This window comes from Clinocottus analis, unplaced genomic scaffold (assembly GCF_023055335.1).
Source record: "Clinocottus analis isolate CAN_PGR_092001 unplaced genomic scaffold, fCliAna1.0.p SCAF_6, whole genome shotgun sequence".
NCBI lineage: Eukaryota > Metazoa > Chordata > Actinopteri > Perciformes > Cottidae > Clinocottus > Clinocottus analis.
This window is the reverse complement of record NW_027176218.1, coordinates 17,067,138-17,089,227: the sequence shown is the minus strand read 5'-3', so window position 1 is coordinate 17,089,227 and position 22,090 is coordinate 17,067,138. Positions and strand designations below refer to the sequence as shown.

Below are 22,090 nucleotides of genomic sequence, written 5' to 3'. Positions count from 1 at the left end.
GCTTTCATTTTTTATGGGTCGATGGCTCAGAAACTTTATCTACTCCAAACATATTATACAGACACATGACTGCACACACAAAGACACAGAAACACACACACACACACACACACACACACACACACACACACACTCAGGGTGTTCAAGTATCCCCATTCTCATAGAAATCATGCATCCTGTCCCAAAATAAAATCGAGGATGTAAACACGCATGTATAACAGTTAATAGTTACAATTACTGCTTCAGGCTATCAGTCAACAAAGGTTTATGGTTTTGTTTTTTTGTTTTTTTTTACTACACTTTAGAAACATATGACGCAAAGCCCCGGGATATAAACTATGCCCTGACCACACACTGACACAGCGCTGTCAAACTCACATAAAGATCACCAGATGTGCAACGTGATGCAACAATGGGGGGCAAGTGGGAGGTCCCACACACACTACCCTGTCTGCCCCCCCCCCTCCACCCCCCATCCCCGCCCCCCCCCCCCCCCCCCAGCCAGAGACATGTGCGCACGCTGTGCCAGCAGACAGTTCCAGTTCGCAACAACTGACGCACAGACAGCTGCCGCTTCTCCCTTCACCGGCTCCCCCAAACTATTCTCCTTCTTTCGTTTCAACCCGACACTGCCTCCATTCATCCCCTCTGTACTTTCCCCTTCCTTCCCTTCTATACTCTGTCATTTTGCCCCTGCACTTTTCCTTAGGCGGCGACAGAGGCAGGTCCCGTTGGAGAGCGAGAGAACTTGTGCAATCTCTTGCTGCACATGAGCGCTGGAGAGAGTTATTGCTCCAGCTGGAAAGGGCGCCGCGAACGCGCAAAGGACACACTTTGGAATAAGGAGAGGAAAGGAGGGATACCGCAGAGACAGGGAAAGGGAGGAGAAGAGAGGGAGAGACGAGGAACGAGTTTGGAGTTGGGGTGCAGGACGCAGACCATGTCGGGATCTGTCGTGCTGCTGCTGCTGCTGCTGCTGCTGTCCCTGCTGGCCCTGTCCACAGGAAGTGACACCAGGAGAATCAGGAAAAGAGGACTCAACCAAAAGGTGACGATGCTAACCTTGCTTTTGCCCTGCGTATGGATGTGTGTAGACTTCTTCTCTGTCTCTGTCTGTGTTCAGAATGTCCTTCAAAGGGGAAGGAGGTGAAAGCTCAATGCGTTGCAGCACAAAAGCAGCTCTGTTGCAGAAAGCTGCTCACACCGTGAGAGCACTTTTGTGGCTGAGGTGAGAGGTGGTCAAGTTGACCTAGTACGTATGAGCACTGCAACCCAGTATGATGGTACAGGCAGGGTTGTAAATGAACTGAACAAAGTGCTGCATTTCAATCAATAGTTGTATTTATTTTTCTGCACAGTTAGAGAAGCCCAGTAACAGCAGGCTACAGCCAGCTGACAAGCCAAGCTTAGAAACCTCCAGAGCTCACCCATTCACATTTGAGGTAATGTGAGTAAAACACAGTAGGGATCAAAAAAGACTTGTCTGGCAAGGAGCTACGCACCGGAAGCAGTGACAACTTGCTTTTGATTTGATTTGGTTCTTTCGCTTTGGTTTTTGTATGGATTAAAAAGTGTCTGACCAGTCTCTATGCTGAACTAAGCTGACTGGCTAAAGGCTGCAGCCTTATATTTACCATGCAGATGTGTATAATTAAGTGTGATTATGAAGAATTTGCACTTCGGTGTTACTTTTTAAAGAATATTTCTACTGAAGGAATAGGGAACCTATTCTTATTGTGTTTTTATTCCACTTTTTACAGATTCAGAGTATGATACATTGGTATACTACTACTACCCAAAATGATGAACACTTTGAAAAGGATTTTTGGGATATTTAGTTGTTTTTTTTTGCCTCTGTTTGATATATTTTACTGGTAATGCTTCTGAACTTTTATGTACAAATTTGAATGCAGCACTTTTAGTTGCATTGGAGCGTGACTACATTGTGACATTGCTTCGAATAGACTATCGGAAAATGTCTTCCTTCAGAAAAGAAACAGTAACAGACACGCTTTGATTTTGAAGCATTAAAAATCGACATGGACGGGAGTGGTTTTTTTTTTCCTCCAGTTTTGAGGAGGAGCAGAAAGTGGAGTGTGCAACAGGTTGGAATAAGTTGCTGATTTTCAAGTTTCCATACGAGTAATTGAAGGACACACACATTGTACAACCTTTGTCTGCGTGTGTGTGTGTGTGTGTGTGTGTGTGTGTGTGTGTGTGTGTGTGTGTGTGTGTGTGTGTGTGTGTGTGTGTTTGGAGTGGATTATTAGGGCAGGAACTGAACTTGCAGACCGGGCCCCTGCTTGTTAACTCAACTCAGTGTAGCTGATTGATCATCTCTAACAAGGGCTCACTGTAGCGTGATGCTTTCTCTTTCGTTTTTACTCTCGTGCTTCAATGTTCTCACTTTCGAGCTGGTTTGTGCCCTCATTGGCCCTTTTCTCTCTGTCGTGCTCTGCCTCCATCCCTCTTCCCTTCTGTCATATAAATCAGTTACCCTCCCGACCTCTCTCTGCTCTGCTTTCTCCTTCTCCTTCGCCCCTCCCGTTTTCCCTCTTTTAAATCTCTTTCTCTCGTCTCCTCTGAGGATGGGCCAAAAGCACCGTCTTGCTTGACTCTGCTTCAAAGCTGCTGTAATTGGAACATGCTGAGACGGCTGGGCGGAAGGAGTTTGTCTTTTTTCCTCTCAACCTTTTTATCTCTGAATCTTAACATTTTTCAATCACCTCCTCACCCACACGCAAACATACACACACACAGCCTCTGCTTCGTGCATAACACCAGGGCTGCGTGGAAAGACAAATTATAGTCGCTGAGAATTTCACGTAGGCACTGCACCGCGGAAAAGTCAGTGAGTCTTGAAAGGAAAATTGGTAAACATGTATAACAAATCCGAGGCCACCAGCATGCTGAGTACCTTATTTGTCTAGTCTGTGATCACCTGCATGTCTTAATTTATGTTTTTATTTAAAAAAAGGGTGTGTAAACACATTACTCAATGTTGATTGGAAATGTATTATTTAAAATATAAGCTGTCAATTCTTACATGCATTATGAAATCTACAGTTTGCAGTAAAAAAAATAATATTAGAACCTTCGTTATCTGACCTAAAGTTATCACCAGAAAGTTGTATGTTTGACTTCTGGGTCAGATTGTCTTCAGGCGCAGAGTCATGTCCTACCTGCATTCTTATCTAGAACTCCCCCTGCAAAAAAGGGTCAAAGGTCCCCAGTAGCACTTTTCTAATTTCCACTTTGAGTATGACAAATATTGTCTCATAATGCATAGGATGTAATAAGGGAGCGAAGAAATAGACGTGAAAGCGCAACTTACAATGAAGAAAACATGTGTAGATGGGAAAACAGGTGGAAGGGCGTGCGCAGCAGAAGTCCCAACACACCTACACACACACACACACACACACACACACACACACACAGCAGATGATTTAGTTTCACACAGCCATAACACAGTCTGGCTCGGACACCTGTCCGGGCATGTCAGTGAGCATGAACAGTGTCTGAAGCTACCACCATGAATCTTTCCAGTTTTAATTCATTTGATGTGAAGTGAACCATTCCGACAACACCTGGTATTTAAACAGGGGCCCTGCAGATGCTCAAAACCATGTGTAGCCAACTTCCTGTCCATGGGCTGGCTGTTTGACTAGGCCCGGGGCAGCTATTGTAAAACTAAACAGATTCACACAGTTTGTGTTCGCTATTTTGCAGCTTATAAGGACGTGTCTACTCTATGTAACAATCCCCGATGCTATCAAATAAGAGTAAACCAAGAGGTTCTGGTCATGAGCTGAGCGTAGTGGGATTAAAAGGGACATTTTGATTACCATGGTTGAGAATCAATATGTTCCAAATATAATTGCACGATTACATACTGACATGCTGCACTGCCTGACTTCTGCTTTTTAAACTGTCTTGTTGTACAAACACATTCGCTGCTAAATGCAAGGATTGTATCTAATTCATGAGCACGTAGCACATAGTGCGGCCTTTAAGGCTGAGAGGTACTAGTCCTGCGACTGCGTGACAAATGCTGTAGAGCTTGTCGAGAATTGGCTGTTTAAAGGTCACACTGGCTTTTCAAATGGCAGAATTCCATTTTAATGAGGTAAAAATAAAGAAAATGGATTTGCTTCTAAGGGCAAAGTGAAGTCTTGAGAATGTTTTGCATCACGTTCAACTTTGGTGAACTTTGATCTTTGAATTTGTCCAAAATGGAGGGATGTAGCTTAGTTTATTAGCCGTGTTGCACCATTCACTTTTATGTAACCTGCTGTGTGGACTATACACAGAAAACTGACATGATTTGCTAACACAAGAAAGTAGTTGCTTCTACAAAAATGTCTTTAAAACCTTTGTGAATGTATTGTCCTGTTAGTAATTTAGCTAAGCTAGCAAGTTTGTTAGTTGGAGAGCTATATTTTCTCTCTTCTCTAAATAAAATCGTTTAGAGAGGCTGCAGAAGCTATTCTGACTGAGCTTGCGATTTAGTTGGCATTTAGTCTTCAGGCTGACTGGATAAAAAAAATATAATTGCAACCAAAACAATCCCTGCAGATTAAATTAACATGACAGACAGTTTACAGATACAAATAATAGGAAGATTAAAACACACACTTCCATACCTAACAAACGATGATGTTTTCTAATAAAATAGGTCTGTGTTGACAGCCTTGACGTCCACATTTCTTTCTTCAACGCCATCATTAACATATTCTTCATAAAAGAAAAGGTATGGTGCATATTGAATGTTAACAAAAGGAGCATGTTGTATGTCAGTCTCATGTAAGTCATTTAAAGCGTACGCAGGAGAAAATCTACAAACCCAATAGTTGCAAGTTAACTATCAATTCTAAAAATATGTCACTTAAACCTCAATATTAAATGTGTGAAAGTCAGAAAATAGCATAAATGGAACGTAATAACATCTTTAATGTAGGCAATATGTTTGTGAAAAGTTTGAAGTGTAAATTTAGTGGCTCTCTGTAAAGAAGAGAGTTATTGTAGTCAGTCAACCATCTCACCAGTAGGCGTGTGAACTGGTGTGTGCGGCTCTAAGCAGGACTAATACCAGTCAGATGATGTGAGCCTGCTGGTCAGGAGTGTATCATTGGACTAACACTGGAGTCCAATAATATGTTTTTTTTACCTGGAGCCTCTGATGTTCCAGACATTCCTTTTGTGTAGAAAAAAGAGATTTCATATCATGACCAACAACCGAGAGAATTCATATCAAATCTGAGTCTGAGTATGTGAGACTGCAGACATGTTAGTATACAGTTTACCACATGTGTGTAATATACAGCTGCACTACAAACAAAATAGTGGAGTAACAGATGAGTTCAGGGCGACCTCTAGCATTGCCATCCCTGCTACCTCAGGCTATGATTGACAGGTAGCAGACGCCGTTTTCCCGACACCAATTAGCTAGTTGGTTTAGCTCCCTCATTTTGCGTAAACCCCACCTCAGTCAGTCTGTTGGTCTGCGTTTCACGGCTAGATATCCCCACTCTCTCACTATGCTCCCAATTTTGCTCAGGCGTCATCGACCAGTTTGTCGGTCAGCATGCTCACTAAAAACGTTCATCTCCCACTAAATTGCAGGCTGTTTGCCCCACAATTTAGCCTGCTGTTTCTCTATCTATCTATTGGTATGTCTGTCTATCTTTGAGTCAAACTGACCGCTGGTCTAGAAACAGGAAATGAGTCCTGACAACCCAAAAGCCAGCCAGATGTGTGCTGTGGGCTACTTCACGTCGTAGACATGGGAGATGTGGCACTTCGGAGTTGACTGTGATGAAATAACACACCATGACCCTGCAGTACTGTATGTACTGTACAGAGATTGAGTGTGTTTCTGCTTACGTGTATGTATCTGTGTGCATGAAGAATATCAAACTCTCAGTATCTGTCTAAGATCTCTGCGTGAAAGCATGTACAGCCCGATCTCAGTACAATTACGGAGCCAGACAGGGTCTCCAGTGGCTCCCCATAAACCACAGAGCCAGAGCACTAAAAAGAGAGGCATTGAAAGAGAGACTGAACAAGAGCACCAATGAGATGCAGGAGGCAGAGAGATAGTGAGAGTTTCCGATTGACTGCGACAGACAGCGAGGGGGAAAACATGCCCACAGAAAGACATGAACATCCCACACGGGCCCGCTGCCAGTGTTTAGAGGAGAGCCGCACAGCAGACAGGAGTGTAAATAGCCATTGTGGAACATCAGAGAGATGTGCGTGGGATTGCGCGAAAGATCTCGGGATGTAGACATGGCGACTCTTCTGGCATACGAAAACACAAAGGAGAGGAGCACTGACAGTGAAGCAGTTACAGAAAAAGTATGGTGGTGGTAGTGTCCACAGTGTTGGCAGGTCCAAGGCTCAGGGATCAAAGCAGTAACCAACGTACGCGGGGCTTTAGCTGCGTAGAGTATTTACCCGCTTCACAGTCGCATAAACAGGAAGGGCGCACTTGACCTATTTGTAGGACACATTTGCAAGTGACTTTAGGATCGGATCGGATGTGAGACAAGGAGTAGTAAGGCCAGTCATTATGTCATTATCCAGTCACAGAAGACTTTCTTCATTCATAGATCTAACTGTACCAGAAGACGTCGATGAACCACTTTAGCTCCACTAATCTCCTGAGAGCCATGAATGAAGAGTTTGAAAGGCCTGTGCTGTGCAGTGTGTGGAAGTATGTTCAAGCAGAAGTAACTGTGAAAATTCTCAAGTTATTTGGGGCAGAGTATTGTTGTCTGAAGGTTTTGAGACTGCTGTTTTTTAGACCTGCATTTCGGTGCCAAGACGGACATGCAGCAAAGATCCTGAGGCCCAAATTGAAACCGATACCGCAATTATATGGTACAAGGCGCTCGAAGGTTATTATATCCTCTTTTAAAGTTGATAGAGCCAATTGGTCAAGCAAACAGTGGCTTTTCTTTACTGGACTTTCCCTGTACCTAGATACTGTACACACACACACACACACACACACACACACACACACACACACACACACACACACACACACATACACACACCGTGCCTCTGATATGCCAGACATTCTTTTATTTGGCAGCAGTGAGATTTTCCACATCATATCATCTCAAGCAACTGAGAGGAAATTCTTAGCCAGTCTGAGTATTTGAAGAAAGCCAGGCATGTTTGTTTTCTTCACTCAAAACAGTGCAGATATATATATATATATATATATATATATATATATATATATATATATATATATATATATATATATATATATATATATATATATATACACACCTTGGAAAGTTGAAGACATCGTTTAATTTGCTAAGTAGTTTAATGACCACACGTGGAGCAGCACTATGGCTCCATTGGGCGACCTGATGATTGGAAATCCAATATTCACTCTCATTTTGGCTCTGTTTTGCTCTCTACCAACTCCTATGAAAAATATGTGGCTCTCCAGCTGCTAACCGCTCCACTACACAAGCTAATTCCTAACTTTGTCACAGTGGGTTTATCGGACCAAAAACAGCTGCCTTCTGTGGCACGAAACAATGCTGAAGAGAGCTTCACTAATAGCTACAAACTCATTTCAGCAAGTCCCCAAAAAATTATTGAAATTTGAAACCCAGCCCCTCAAGTGATGCACAATCCAAACCTGGACTGCTTCCTGTAATATGCAGAACCTCAGCGTAACTCTTACAAGCTCTGTCTGTATTGTTCCCTCCGTCCCTCTATGGTGTGAATCCCCCATCCCAGCCCTCCAAGAGCCATCCGCCCACTAAGCTCTCAGCTGCCACAACGAATTAATGTGGCTTTAAAGTGAACACACGTACAGTGTGTGTGATACCGGCATCTACGCCAAACATTTGCTTTCGTTTTTCCGGTTGGTTTGTAAGAGCGTTCAGTAAGCCTGCCAAATAAACAGCACCGTTTTAATGACCGCGTGCGACCCACAAGCTGATTATCTAATTACTAATCTAGTGCAGAGCGAAAAACACCCTTCTCTCTCTCTCTCTCTCTCTCTCTCTCTCTCTCTCTCTCTCTCTCTCTCTCTCTCTCTCTCTCTCTCCCAACTTAAATGAATGGACTTAGGAAAGTTGAAGAAATTCACCCACACAAGTGAAAAGACATATATTCAGAAAACCTGAAACTCTGGCTGTGCTTGTTTGACACAACATTTGTTGTTGTGACAAACAACTCTGCAGAAGTTGCATTTGAATTATGATTTTAGCCATTATGAAAGTGTCACAAAAGACTGGATAGCCAACCAGCAACGTAAGGTCCTGTGCCGTTGAAGTGCAAAGAGTTCGAGGTAACCTCGGTTGCTATGAAAGGTCAGCAAAGTGTTGGTCATTGTTACTCGTAGCCGTAAACAAAAGAGTGGAATGAACTACAAACTTTATCACACTGGAATTTACCATCTAAGCAAATACAGTGTTTGAGAAAGTACGAGAGTTCATGTTTAGTCAAGCGCAGCGTTGCATCTTGGGATTCTGACTTAATACCCCCCGATGTGTACAGCCTTGAACAAAGAATAACAAAACGCGTGATATTTCATACCAACATTATTAAAGCATATTAAACACACATTTTATGTCTTGGACATGTCTAAACCAATGAACATAAACCTATAACGAGCAGCAGCAGAGTAAAAAACAACTATTAAACCCCAGACACCGTGGCTGGGATGCAGATGTAATCAAGTTATCCTCTGCAAAGCATTTCAGATCTTCTCAGCAACACTCGAAGCATGTGGGCCTGCACTTAATGTTGCCAAAGTGTTTGAAGCGTGTTTGAAGTCTGGTGGCCTACTTTCTCCCTCTCAGAAGCCCTAGAAAAGTGTTTGTTCCCACGGTATATCACCTTCCTGGTCCACGTTAAGACTTCAGCATGCTGAAGCCAACACATCCGTGTCCTTGCTGGAGATGTGCTGTGCCAAAAAGTGATCACTCCGATCCTTTGCTGCCCTCTAGTGGTTAAAAAGTGCAATCTGTTCAATTTTACAACGACAAGTGACAAGTTTAATTTATCATTCGTGGTGTTTAACAAAATATTATAATTTTTTTTCCTTCCAAAATGACTCATCAGGAACTGATGACTCATCATACAGTTCTAACTATAGAGTTTGATTTTTTTTTTTTAGCCAATGTGGTATTTATATGTTCACTTAGATGTAGTGAAATGTCAGCTACTAGAACAAGCCACATCTACATTCTTGTGAATTTATTGGACATGTCTCTCTTTTTCTGCCCTCCAGGACTACGAGTACCCCAACCACCAGTCCACACAGCACCAGAAGAACGACAGGTGTCCTCCGCCACCCCAGATGCTGCCGGAGAGAGCCTGTGAGGTGTCGGGCTGCCGCTCAGACTCAGAGTGCGAGCGCCACAAACGCTGCTGCTACAACGGTTGCATCTACGCCTGCCTGGAGTCTGTCCAGCCTCCACCAGGTCAGCATCAAACCAGTGCACAGTTACGTGCAGCTGCGTTTGGGAAATTAGCCTGTTTTTTTTTTTGGTTTCTCTCCTAAAACCTTTTGATAAGTCTGGCTGTGGATGTGTGCGTCTTCTGAACAGTGTTGGACTGGCTGGTGCAGCCCAAGCCTCGGTGGCTGGGGGGCAACGGCTGGCTGTTGGACGGCCCTGAGGAGGTTTTGCAGGGTGAGTACACACAAACACCTGAGTCACTGAGGTCAGAGGAAACACTTGCAGCGCCAGACGAGCGGCATGAAAAACTCAGCTCACTGACATTCTCAAGGATCACAGTGTATTTCAGCCTTCACACTTCTATCAAATGCAATCCTGCCTTTGCTCAGTGAGTAGGACACCGGGTTTCATTCAGCACATTTTGGTTTTATATCACTCTGATAGCTGGACCCTCTGGTTATGTATGCAGTGCTGATGTTAACGATCAACAACTCATTGAGAAGGGGCAGACATTTCTCTCCCGCTAGTGGAGTCTCAGTAAATAAAATGCATCCACAAGATTCATCACAGCTGGACGTTATTCCAAAACTGTCATTCTGCTATTTTTCAATGGATTTAAGAGGTTCTTGAAGATTTTCTGGTAGCTTGAGGGAGGACAAGCAACAGAAGAAAAACATACCGACACCATGACCACTGAATGACCAATTTGTGTTTTCTGCCCTTTAGCTGAAGCCTGCAGCACAACTGAGGATGGGGACGAGCCTCTTCACTGCCCCACGGGCTACGAGTGCCACATCATCAATCCAGGAAACCCTGCCGCTGGCATCCCAAACCGGGGACAGTGCATCAAGCAGCGTGGCAACTCTGGTACGGCATCCATTGACTAATGTCCGGGCCTGTGACTCACATCATCTCCTATCTTAATTTCATCTCTTGAAAACAGATCTCTTGCTTGTCTGACTTAATGAAACGTCTCTGCAAAGTTTCTGGTCCTTTAAATTACGAAGGGACACGGGCAGGACTCCTGGGGATCTCTTGGCACATCCCATGCTGTTAGGAGCCAAGTTTCTCCTATTAAATAGATCTACAAATATACAAATTGGAGTGCTCTGTCAACCGAGTAGATTGCTTCAATGTATGATCTGTGGCTGAAGCCTTTGGCAGAAATATGAAACTATAATGGCCTAATTAAAAGAACATTACGCTTTTTCCTTTAGGCATCTAATAATTGCATTTCACACAATAATTCAAAGTGCAGATATGGAGCTCGGATTTCAATCTTTCTTTCTTTTTTGTTTTTTTCATTTTGGCAATTTTATTTACAGATGGACGTCCAAGGCACAAATACTTCAAGGACTACAAGGACTACTTAGGTAAGTGAGGTAATGTGGACAACCTGAAATCCTGTACCGTTACCGAATCAGAAATAAGCGCCAATCTTTCTGACGCGTCGATGGCTCTTTCCGCTGACAGGTACCAGTTCCAGCAACGCAGTGGGCTACGAAAAACCTCATCACAAGCACCTGGGATAAGGTACATTCACAGCCACGTTGAATTTTGATGTCTCCTTTGAGACGAAGCCTAATGTTTTGTGTTCTGCTCTCAGATCAGCCTGACCTCAGCCTCACCTCGGACCAGAACACAACCTCAGACATCAGCCAGATCTGCTCTCATCACAACTCAACCAGGATCCTCTCTGACCTTTTTTTACCAGACCTCCAGCTGCTACTTCCTCTCGCAAACCCCCCCCCGTGGTGCAGCCTGTCCTCTTTTTTTTGTCCCTCTGTCTGTGGCCTGAGAGAGGATGTAGCGGAGAGTGTGGATGGTGAAGCAGAGGTGTGCGCGAAAGCTGCTCGTCAAATATCTTAAAAGGAAAGAAGGAACCCCTGCTATTTCTTTCCAACACTCTCCTTCTCTGCAGCTCGTTGTTATTCTCACAAACACATTCGCTCACCTTCAGGCTGGTCAGCAGAGAAAATCAAGACCATGTGGCCGTGATAGTCGTTCTGTCTCTCTCGTTCTCAGAAGGGTGGTGCTCAAATTTCCTGATCTGAAATCTGGAAAGTTTTACTGACAAATAGGAAAAATGCCAGCTGCAGAGGTTCTCATCTTCGAATAACTCAAAACTGAAATAATAAATGCCATATGAATGTGTGTGTGTGGATTGTGTCAGGTTAACAGGATTTGGAACAGCTGTAGATTCGTTTGAGGCAAACCGTGTTGACTGTGATTTCATCTCTATGAAAAGCAAAAGCAAATAAAAATGAGTTTTATTTAAGAGAGAGAAAGATTTAAAGAGGCACTCCACCTGTGGTCGTATTGAAAATCTGAACATTGGAACTCTGTACATATTATATCTGTCTTTCATTTCCTGAAATAAATGTAATGAAACAAGTCAATTATCTACCAGTGCAGTAGGATTGTTCAAACATTTCCTATTTTTTATAATCAAACTGCCTAATTTTAAAATGATTGCCTCTCTTTTGGACTTCTCATGTCCCGTGTTGTGGCGCAGACGTGATGACGAAGGGCTTTTGCTCTGAGCAGATGTATTAAACTGGTCAAAAGATCTTCTGTGTCGTTCTCAAAGGCTTGCTCTTGTCAAACATAGGTTATCTCAGTTGTCAACTCAAATGGTGCTCAGTTTCATTGCTGCCTATAATAACAGGAGAATAAGCTGGTCGCACGATAAGCTGAAGGTGTCAAACCAAAAGACGTCACCATTCTCTATGTGCAGAGTTAAAGTGATGTCTGGATGTCGCCATCTGACTGGTGCTGCAATGTCGCCTTGTTAATTCTAAATAAACCATATTGTTGAAATAAATGTGAGTTTTGGGCTGTTTCTTTTGTATTCTGAAGATGATCTTAAATCTCACGACAAAGTTAGAAAAGATGATGAAAAAGCATTGACAAGCAGGTATTGATCACACTGCCATTGCAATGGATACGCCACAGAATTGTGTTCTCTCTGATCATATCGGTTTTGTCGTTCATGTACCGTTTCAGGGTGTCCTTTGTAAAATTAAAAAGTGTTTAATTTAACTTAAATTACTTCTTACTAGTTTTTACGAAAAACAATTTCAAGTAAAAGATACTGATACATGTTAAGTTGCAGTGTATGTAACATTAGTTAGCCCAACTTAAATACATTTGTTGTTTGGAATACACACAAAGTATTTTTCACTTGGAATAATTTAGTTGTTTGAAATAGGAATTTTAAGTATTTATACTAGGTCAAAAGTACATCTTGAGTAAAGATTTAAGTACACCTTACTTGAATTCTGCTGCATACACAGTATGAATGGAAATAAATGGATACATTTATGATTATATAATCATAAAATATGGCGTTCCAGCATGATATGACCAATTTGCTCAACCAATTAAATTTACAGTAGAAGCAGAGGATGATGGGAGACAGGTGGTCCTCGTTAGGGTCAGAGTCAAGTGGCACTCCACACCTGATGCCAATCAGCCAATCAATGCCGAAGAGAGGAACAAGTGTTTATCTCCACTTGGGATGAGATTTCTTGAGCTTTTTAAAGTTCATCATAATGATATATTTTACATGCATGTTGTTACAGTCGATTCTGGAGAATTGCAGCGTTCCCTTTTCTAAGAGACTTTTCTATATTCCCATGTGCTTACCATGTAAGAGCCATGTTGGTTACCTCTTCAGGGCCCAAACTGTGCAGACCCCCTCAGGACAAGTACCAACGTCATACTGAGGAGAAATTTGATAATTTATCAGAGATACTTATAGAACTAAGGTCTTTTCTCACAGAAGGCCTTTCGACATGTTACAGAAGGAAAAGCACAGTTAAATTAATGTTCGGCTGCACACTGTACCCATTTCAGGTGGTTTTCAGGGATTTCCCCATCAGCGTTTTAACCGCAAATATACAAAAATAAAACTATTTTATCTTTTAATGATGCATTTTTCATATTATTTGAACTTTCTTTCATTACATGTCCTTAATGTTCTATCTCTTACTGCTTCCCCAGGCTGTCAGAGCATACAGGAACAAAAGAAACCAATGTCACCAATTCCAACAGCTTACAACATTTTACATCTGCACTCACTTTTTTCTTTCTTTTTTGGACATTATTTAACTTTGTATCCATATTGTCAAAATAAATGTTAAGCATCTCGAAAGTTTTCATCTAGAAAATGGTTGTTTAAACTTTAATGCAATGCTACACCTACGAGGAAAATGTATAGCCCAGTGGGTGTCAGTCCCTCCCATTGTCCGTGCTCTCTCTCTCTCTCTCTCTCTCTCTCTCTCTCTCTCTCTCTCTCTCTCTCTCTCTCGCCTCTGTCAACATGCACGTGAGCACCTGCCTGAAAGCTGCGTCAGAGTGAAAAAGGCAGAATCAAACTGTCAGTGAGCACTTAGTGTGGCGAGCATAACAACCATTGTATTTTTGGATAATCCGGTGGTGGTAAAGCTCCACTGTATCCGTTGGGCATGTTGCGCATGACCGCTTCATCACTGCCACCTTGTTGATTTATTTCACCATGAGCGCGCCGAACAAATCCTCAGAGAAAAGGTCAGTGTGTGTTTGTTGTTTATTCATGTTTCCCATAATATCTTTGCCAATCTTTGTAGTCTTTGCCTAAAGAGGCCAGTCTACAGATGTGAAGGCTTCAGACTCATGTAGTGGTTTTCCTCGGGCAACGTTAAGCCTTCCATTCACAAAAAGTGATCAATCTTTGGGTGATTGGCTTCGGCTACTTGTTTAGACACGTGACTCTATTGGTGAACTAGTTGACTGACTTCTCACCTCCATAAAACAGGCAGAGTTGGTGTGCTGAATATAAGACAACCCAAAGAGCATGTGCCCAGAAGGTGTCAGTGTAGTTTAATGCAAAAGGCTGCAGCGATGGAGAAGCATCCTGAGCTTACAGCTGTTACTGTCAATAAGAGAATATGGCTCATACATTTTTGCTTTTTCAAATAAATGGGTCTATATTTTCTTGTTGGCCCATGGAACAATACGTATTGACATCGCCAAATATTATGTTGCATGCATATGCAGTTATACTAAACTCAAGTTTTTCCTTTGGACAGAATTGGCTCTAAAAATAAGCTGGAAAAGCTATTAAAGGACAGAAAAGGAACCTTTCCGCTTCTGATCAAGGTAAGACGATAGCTTTTCATTCATGTGAATACAAAGTCTTTGATTGGCTCGTAACGGTTTTTCTTTTTGTTGTCAGCCTGACCGCTTCAGGTATATTACCATAATTTATAGCGGTGGCCATGTTTGTGAGCGCCTCCAAGCAACCCTATACCCCGTGTTGATATGCAGGCCATTAAATAAATGTTATTTAGGGGATTGTGTGCACTCAGCAGAAGAGATTTATTAGGGAACATACTCTGCCTTGTGATGTTCTTGGCCTGCACCACTAAACCATCTGAGAGAGGTGCCCTGCTGTTTGTGACAGCAAATGTTTGGAGAGCCAAACGACCCAACCCTGAGCCATTATAAGGCCACATACTGTATCGGAGGTGATCTGCGCTGGCACCAGGATATCAGCTCTTCGTGGAAAGTTCCACGATCAATACAACAAGCTGCATTGGACCGATTCATCCCCTCCCTTCCCTCGGGGCTGATTAGAGCCCTCACGGAGCTCCTGTAGGACACTCCTCTACTTACTGTTGATTGAGCCGAGACATTACTGATTCATACTGCATATTAGGACATTGTAAGGATGACTAATGGTGCTTTTTATAAGATATTTATAAAATTAGATTTTTGATAAATAATCAGCAGTAATGTGGATATGATGACTATTAAAGGCAATTTATAGAACAGGAGGAGTCGGACAGTCTGGTAAATTCTGACAATGACATTACTTTGGCATAATGCAGGCTTTAAAACTAGGTAAAGACACTTGAATGCGATACTATGCCCAGCCATACTGTAGGGTGTGTTGGTCTTGAACTGCTCAATGCTCGATCCCACCATTGTCCTTTTATGTGCTTTGATCTCAACGCTTAAAAAAAAAAAGGCCTCTGACAGAGATATTCTCATTAGTAGAAGATACCGCGGCTGAAAAACTTTGATCATCAGTGAGAAATTGGAAAGAGCTGCGTCAGAGGTGTCGTTTGAAGCTGTTCTGGTTTATACTGTGAGTGGATTCCACGCACAGGGTTTCAGTTCAAACAATTCTCTCTTTTTTAAAGTTAGGCTATCTACAAAGAGCACTTCCGTCATTACAAACTCAAGCAGCTGCTTTCAGCAGACGCAGTGTAACCCTTCAAGATGTGGAAATGCGCCAAGACTGTAGCAGGCCGCCGCGTCCTTTCACATATGACTCAGTACTCAAAGTCCACCTAAAACATTTTAGCCCTCTGTTTATCAAATAAAGCGCATTCAGATCCTTCCAATGAAGTGGTTCATCACATAATAATCGATAATCCCGACGTATTGGAGTCTTAGTGCTAGATCCAACGTTCGTTCCAGGGATTTTTATGGATTCTAACTTCAGAGTCCCTGAACCTTTTTTTAATATGATGATTCTCTTTGCAATTGATATATTAATAGTTTTTGTCTGTAAGATGTTAGCAAAAACTGGAAAATGTCTTTCACAGTTTTCCAACAGTCCAAAATGCTGAGGATATTCAGTTTGCAATAATATAAAACAGAGGGGAAACAGGTATTTGTCTCTTGACACGCTGGAGACAGAGAATAGTTGCTTTTAAAAATGAATAGATCATTAAAATAGTTGCATATTAACTCTGTCGATCGACTAATCTATACAAAAACAATGCCACCACACTTCAGAGTACAGAGTACACTTCCATGACCTGCTTCAGAGTATTAGAGCAGACCCATGCACACGCCTCTCCCCCCACTGACTGAGGAATAGGGAGTACGCCTCCCCATTATTCCGATGAACCCTGCCCCTGATTGGGTTTCTCATCACAGCTTTGTCCTTGGTTGACACCGGACCCCTTGAAATAAAAGTGTCCATTAAGAGAGAGAGCTCACCTTTGCTGATATCAGTGTCACCAAGCATTACAGAGCATTAAAGCCTATATGATCCCGTCCTCTCTAATAGCCCCCTCTGTTTGTTTTTTCGACTTCTGCATGTGTGCGCACATCAGTTTGTGCTGTCAAGTACGTAACTTAAGTTGAGTCCATGTTTCTGCGTATGCCAACTGAAACTCATCCGCCTTGTTGTCAGGGCCGTCACATGGCCAATGCTTCTCAACATGTGAATGCACTGTAATAGTTGGCAGCAACCTTCTCTGCTGTGGATGACTGTTATCCCTCCCACTGTCGGTAGCTGGGCTGCGGCCTTATACTGCCTCGGCTGAGCCTATAGTCCTCGTGCTGCCATGTCACGGCTGCGAGGAGGTGTTCCAGAGAGGACAACTGGACTGAGACACTCCCCAAGTCTGATAAACATTAATTGGATTTTTAAAAGAATGCTGGGGAAACAGCCACCCTGGGAGTTTTGTTAATGAGTGCCTGGCTTGGTTGCATGAAGCGTCTGTTTTCCTTTAACGGTGAGTCATGCAATGCAGAGCAGCTGAACAGGGTATGCCAACGTCCTCCCCCGTCACAATCTCTCCTTCCATCTCCTTCGGCTCAGGAGCATTGTTGCGTAATAATGTGTGAGGTCTTATCTAAAGTATTGTTATATAAAAAAGGATGGATTGTTGTTACCTTGTTAGGCGCTCTGATTCCCTCATATGCGAAATTATCATAATATTTTCATTTTTGTTATTAGTTTGAACACATTCTCACTACTGTGTCCAAACCAGCAAATGCTGCAGCTAATAAAACCCAATAATAGTCAGACGGGATCTCCTCTCTGCGCTGTGTTTTCATGACACTGTGTGGCACGATATGGCCTCTTGTATTTGGCACCCAGAGACAACAAGTGTTTCAATCCTCATTGTCCACATCTGCCAAACATGTCACCGGATTAATCCCTGCAATTTGCACTAATTGTCACAGTTTGAAGGCAGCGTATTGTCTGTGTCAGTCTCGCTCGGACACTGGGTCTTTTGTGTCCAGGTGCCGACAAAAGCGGATCGCCTTGCGAGGTTGTTGTGGAAGGTGACAGGAGAGTCGGTGCTTATGGGGTCAAAAGAAGAGCGGACAACGCTCATCTTACCTGGGCAACAAAGCTCACCGTTGCCCGTCACCCCTGTAAGAGCAAGGGCACAGGCTCACCGTTTCAGGGGGCAGGGAGGTGGGATACAGTGACTGGAGGAGGGCAACATCAGAGCCATTCGAGGACGAGGTGAGTGGCCCCAGAGATGCCAGGCCGTCATCACTCACACGGGCCTGGCTGCACGAGTGCAACTGCTCCATCCTCAGGTTCTCAGCGCTGGCAGGGCAGAGTCTGGGGCATCTAGGTCAACACCCGCGCTGCACATGATAGGGGCTGAAGCCTGTCGTGTTGTAAGCATATTCAGCACCGCAACCTGTGACACGCACGTTATGATTATGGAGGCAAACTAGCAGGCTTGATAAAGTCTCACACACACGCATGGTTTACGCCACACCTGCCGCCGCTGTCTGGCAAGTGGGCCAACTTTCCGAACCTGATCGACCTTATTGAAGTGCCAGTGAGGTTCTGAGGCGCGAGCTGAGCCGGTTATGGGGCCCTGGGTCGGGTCTCATCCCAGAGATGGGAAGCAGCCGATGTTAAATGACAGAGGGATTAATGAGGTAAGGCTTTAGCTGGGCAATTTGGATAGAAAAACTGAATATGTTGCCCTGAAAATGACAGATGGTGGTGTGTCAAGTAGAGGTTGCATTTCTAGCAGTTGAAGAAGTGTTCTGCTCGTTAATCTGTGTGAGTATTGATGTATTTATTATTCAGGAGAGACGATAAAATAGAAAACATAGGACTATTTGTAGTGACTGTTGTGATGATAGAACTATAAATACAATATTGCTGTGTGAAAAAAGGTTTGTTTTTGGTTGATACTGCACAACGCATGACAAGAAGATGTGATCCTCCGTCATTGAGCGGTTTTGGGATGATTCTATCAAGTTGTTTAGTCATTGAATCACTGGATCAAGTTGGTTTGTATTCGAGACCAGCCTTAAAAGTGAGGGCTTCATTCATCAGACTCGCATTTGAGAATTGTTTTTTTAATGACACTAAGGTGCTAAACAAAGCCATGGAACGTGGCTTTTGGTCCACTTTTGTGACAACCTGAGTCTCTGTCTGTATGCCTGTTTGAGTTTATTACAGAACATGAAGGGATGTTTCATGTATGATGAACCACAAGAGGATTATGTGTACTCTGTATGTAGGTGGACTTGACACGCTGGCACAGTTGACACAAATATGAAGTCGTAGGTCAACCTGCGCCTTCCATCAACCACCACACACAATCACATCTGAAAATACACAAAAGTGGTTATAAATTACAGTTGGCTATGACAGTGTATGTGACAGAAACAATGTAATTCTAGGCAAATCATCTCAGTAAGAATCACAAGCAAACAAAACATATTGAAATGAAAATATTGCAATGCTCGTTCGGAGCGGGCTGATTTCTTGGTACCTACTATTGCTGCTTGCAGAGAACTGCTCATCGCTCATTGAGCCCAGGGGAGTGTGGTTGTAACATAAGTATATCCAGCATCCAGCTGCAAAAGAGTGCACTCCCTTGGGGTCCCCAGCAACACACCGTGAAGTGTGAAGAAGCTCGGATGAACGGTTCTCCAGATATGCGGAGAACACACACTTAAGACAGAGATTCCTTACTTTATAGGTCAATGAAGACTGAGAAATAATTCAGTGTCACTTATTAACTATTTCATTGATACCAGAATGATACTGTGGTTACATGTCATCCCATATAGTCCGGCACTACTTGTGCAATGGCTCAAAATGAATAGAGGTGATAATTATCTGCTTTGCAATTTAAAGGAATAGGAATTTAAAGGAATAGGAATAGGTTCCTATTTTATGTCAAAGTTATTTATCAAGTCACAGCTGTTCTAAAACAGAATAGCTGCCTGTACGCAACACTTAGCCATATATATATATATATATATATATATACATATCAGTACAGAATGCTGACTGAAGCGAAGCAGCAAACGTATAATATGACTGATGCAGTTGTCCATTTCAACTTTGACAGAGCTTTGCTACACTTGCTAATTGGTACTGTTGCTGGACACAAGTTGCATTAGGGAATTGTTTTTTTTTTATGTTCCACCCTCTTCACCAACGTGAAGTGGGCCTCTCCACGTGATTTTGCTTCGTCTGAGCCCCTCTTAATTTTTTCAGCTGTGTCCACTACAATCACACACACACACACACACACACACACACACACACACACACACACACACACACACACATGCATGGATTTACTTGAACAAAGAAACACACAAAATCACTCATTGCTGATTTCTTTTGAGAGACAATGAGGATAATCAGGCAAGTGTTTCAAAACTTGACTTGATTGTAATTACTTTGTAATAATAACAGCTTAGCGCTTTACCCGTGACATGTCATGTGATGTTTAGGAGAGCAGAGGGATCAACAGTGTGTGCAGCATAGAAGAGGTTTTGAAATTTTGAGATTTCCGCATGAATTGCATGTTTTGGTGATTGGATGGCGAGCGTTTCTTTTTCTCGAAAAAGCCACAAATCCTCTGAAAGCTCAATGTCTTTAGTTTGTGCTTGTAAAGTACCATGAAGCTGTGATTATCCTAAATGATTACAGGTCCTTTTATACAGTGACATCAAGTTTCCAAAAATAACACAAATATATTACATGCATCCCAAAACTGCATAGGATTAGCATGAAGTTGGCGTGCCTGTAAAGGGTTCAATTGTGGGTCAAATTTTCATTCAAATATCTTCAGGTGAGAGGTCATGGGGCCCCTTGAAAAAATTGGAGCCTTAATCATCCCCTTTCTCACCAAGCTAGCATTGCTTGGCTGGTACCAATGGATTCATTAAGTTGTCTAGTTGCATGCGAAAGCTTTAAGACTAATCACGCTACCGCCTGTTTAATACAGAAATGTCTGAAGTGATGAACGGGGTCACTCAGAGGGTTAAAGAGCAGTGTTCCTTAAGTTTAAGTCTTGGTCCTCTGAATTTGCCAGCTGGATGAAAAGATGAAGGGAACATCACCTGCAAATACTTTGTTAATCTGCACCAATATCTTGCCAAGATCCAGATTGAGTGTGTCTATGTACATGCTCTTGAGTTAATCCGGGAACTTGACCTATACGTTGCTGAAAAGCCTTCTCCCCGTCCAAAACTGCAGATGCCACATTCCACCTGCCAGCCAGGTCAAGCTACCCACACTCCTCTCTGCCAAATGGAAGGCGACTTTGATACTGTCTGTTTTGGCTGGCAGCTCAACTCGCTTCAGTTTGCCTCATCTGGCACCTGGCAGCAATTAGCAGGGGCCTAAAAGCATGTAAGGCGCCGGGTTATGTCCTCTAAAAGGAGGTAATTTGGCCCTGCTTCGACTGAGTGTCATCTGGCCTGGTGTAGCTTGTCTCCAACCATCTGCTGTTCACTGGATCTGGCCTGTTGGTTCAAACACGTGGGAAAGGTGTGTCCCTGGAAGGCCAGCAGCCGGTCAAATGGTTGTTATCACTCGGATTAGAGTAAATTAAAAATAGATTAAAACCTAAAACCAAAAAGATGTTGAGAAATATAAGAGATACAGCAGCCAGCTACGGCCATGTGCCATATAAGCTTTAAGAATGGCTGACAGGGCAGTAATGAAATACAGTAGTCTGATGAGTCACGCTACAGAAATAGCAACATTTTTCCTGTCACTAAAAGACGGTGATGAATAGATTTAAATTGTTTTAAGTGTAAAAAAAAAAGTATGAAAAATGTGGGGGGCCACTAAAAGAACATGTCTTTTGGTACAATAACACTTAAAAAATAAAGTCTGCACTGTAATTTGAGGTAGAGGCACTTACTCACATACAGTAAATCATTTAATCATCAAAAATAAATAAAAGAGACACGGGGAGATAATAACAACACTTCCCCAACGGCTGTCTGCAGTAGAAAGCTCATACTCAGCCGCTGTGTCCTGTCCTGCTGTGGACTGCAGTTCCCTGCCACTGTGTGCAGCCAGCAGGAGGCCAGGGTCAGCCATGGGTGTGGTGGGATAAGCTTTCATCTACGCACGAGTTGTCAGCCAGACTGTGGCATCCCACAGGGGTTTGTGGCAGCAGCAAAGCAGGTGGAAAATGGTAGACGGGTGGGAGAGAGACGGGGTTTGACAGCCCCTCTGGCGTTGTCTCCAAGATACAGAGGCAGGGGAAAATTGCGGACGTCACACGGGAGGCCCATTAGAGATGCACCTCCTCCCTGTTTGACTTCCTCAGCCCCATGAAGAGGGCCACCGGGGAGGCTGATGCGTTTTTGTATCTACTGTAACCCCTCCCTCCCTGGACCTACACTCCCACAGGCCTCCTTTGCAGGATGCTAAGTGCCAGGCCCCTGCTGATGTGTCTCCGGCTCCGGATGGGTCCCTTGTTGAGTCCCATCCATACGTCACTGGCAGCGGCAAAGACGGAGAGCACTCCCTCACCGACTATAGCAACAGCACAAAGCAACAGCCTCCTCTCACTGTCTGTCTTCAGCCTGCCTCTCTTCTCTGTCTGCATACCGGAACAAAGCAATAT

The 22,090-nt window shown here is 43.2% G+C and overlaps 1 protein-coding gene across 1 annotated transcript; it reads left to right on the top strand.

Moving 5' to 3' along the window:
• The first annotated feature begins 726 nt into the window (after nt 1-726).
• Nucleotides 727-12,241, top strand: wfdc1 (WAP four-disulfide core domain 1). Its single transcript, XM_068603411.1, has 7 exons — nt 727-1,048; nt 9,272-9,464; nt 9,591-9,674; nt 10,167-10,307; nt 10,766-10,813; nt 10,914-10,973; nt 11,047-12,241. The coding sequence occupies exons 1-6, from the start codon at nt 770-772 to the stop codon at nt 10,970-10,972; spliced, it is 804 nt and encodes a 267-aa protein (XP_068459512.1). The 5' UTR covers nt 727-769; the 3' UTR covers nt 10,973; nt 11,047-12,241.
• The last annotated feature ends 9,849 nt before the right edge of the window (nt 12,242-22,090 follow it).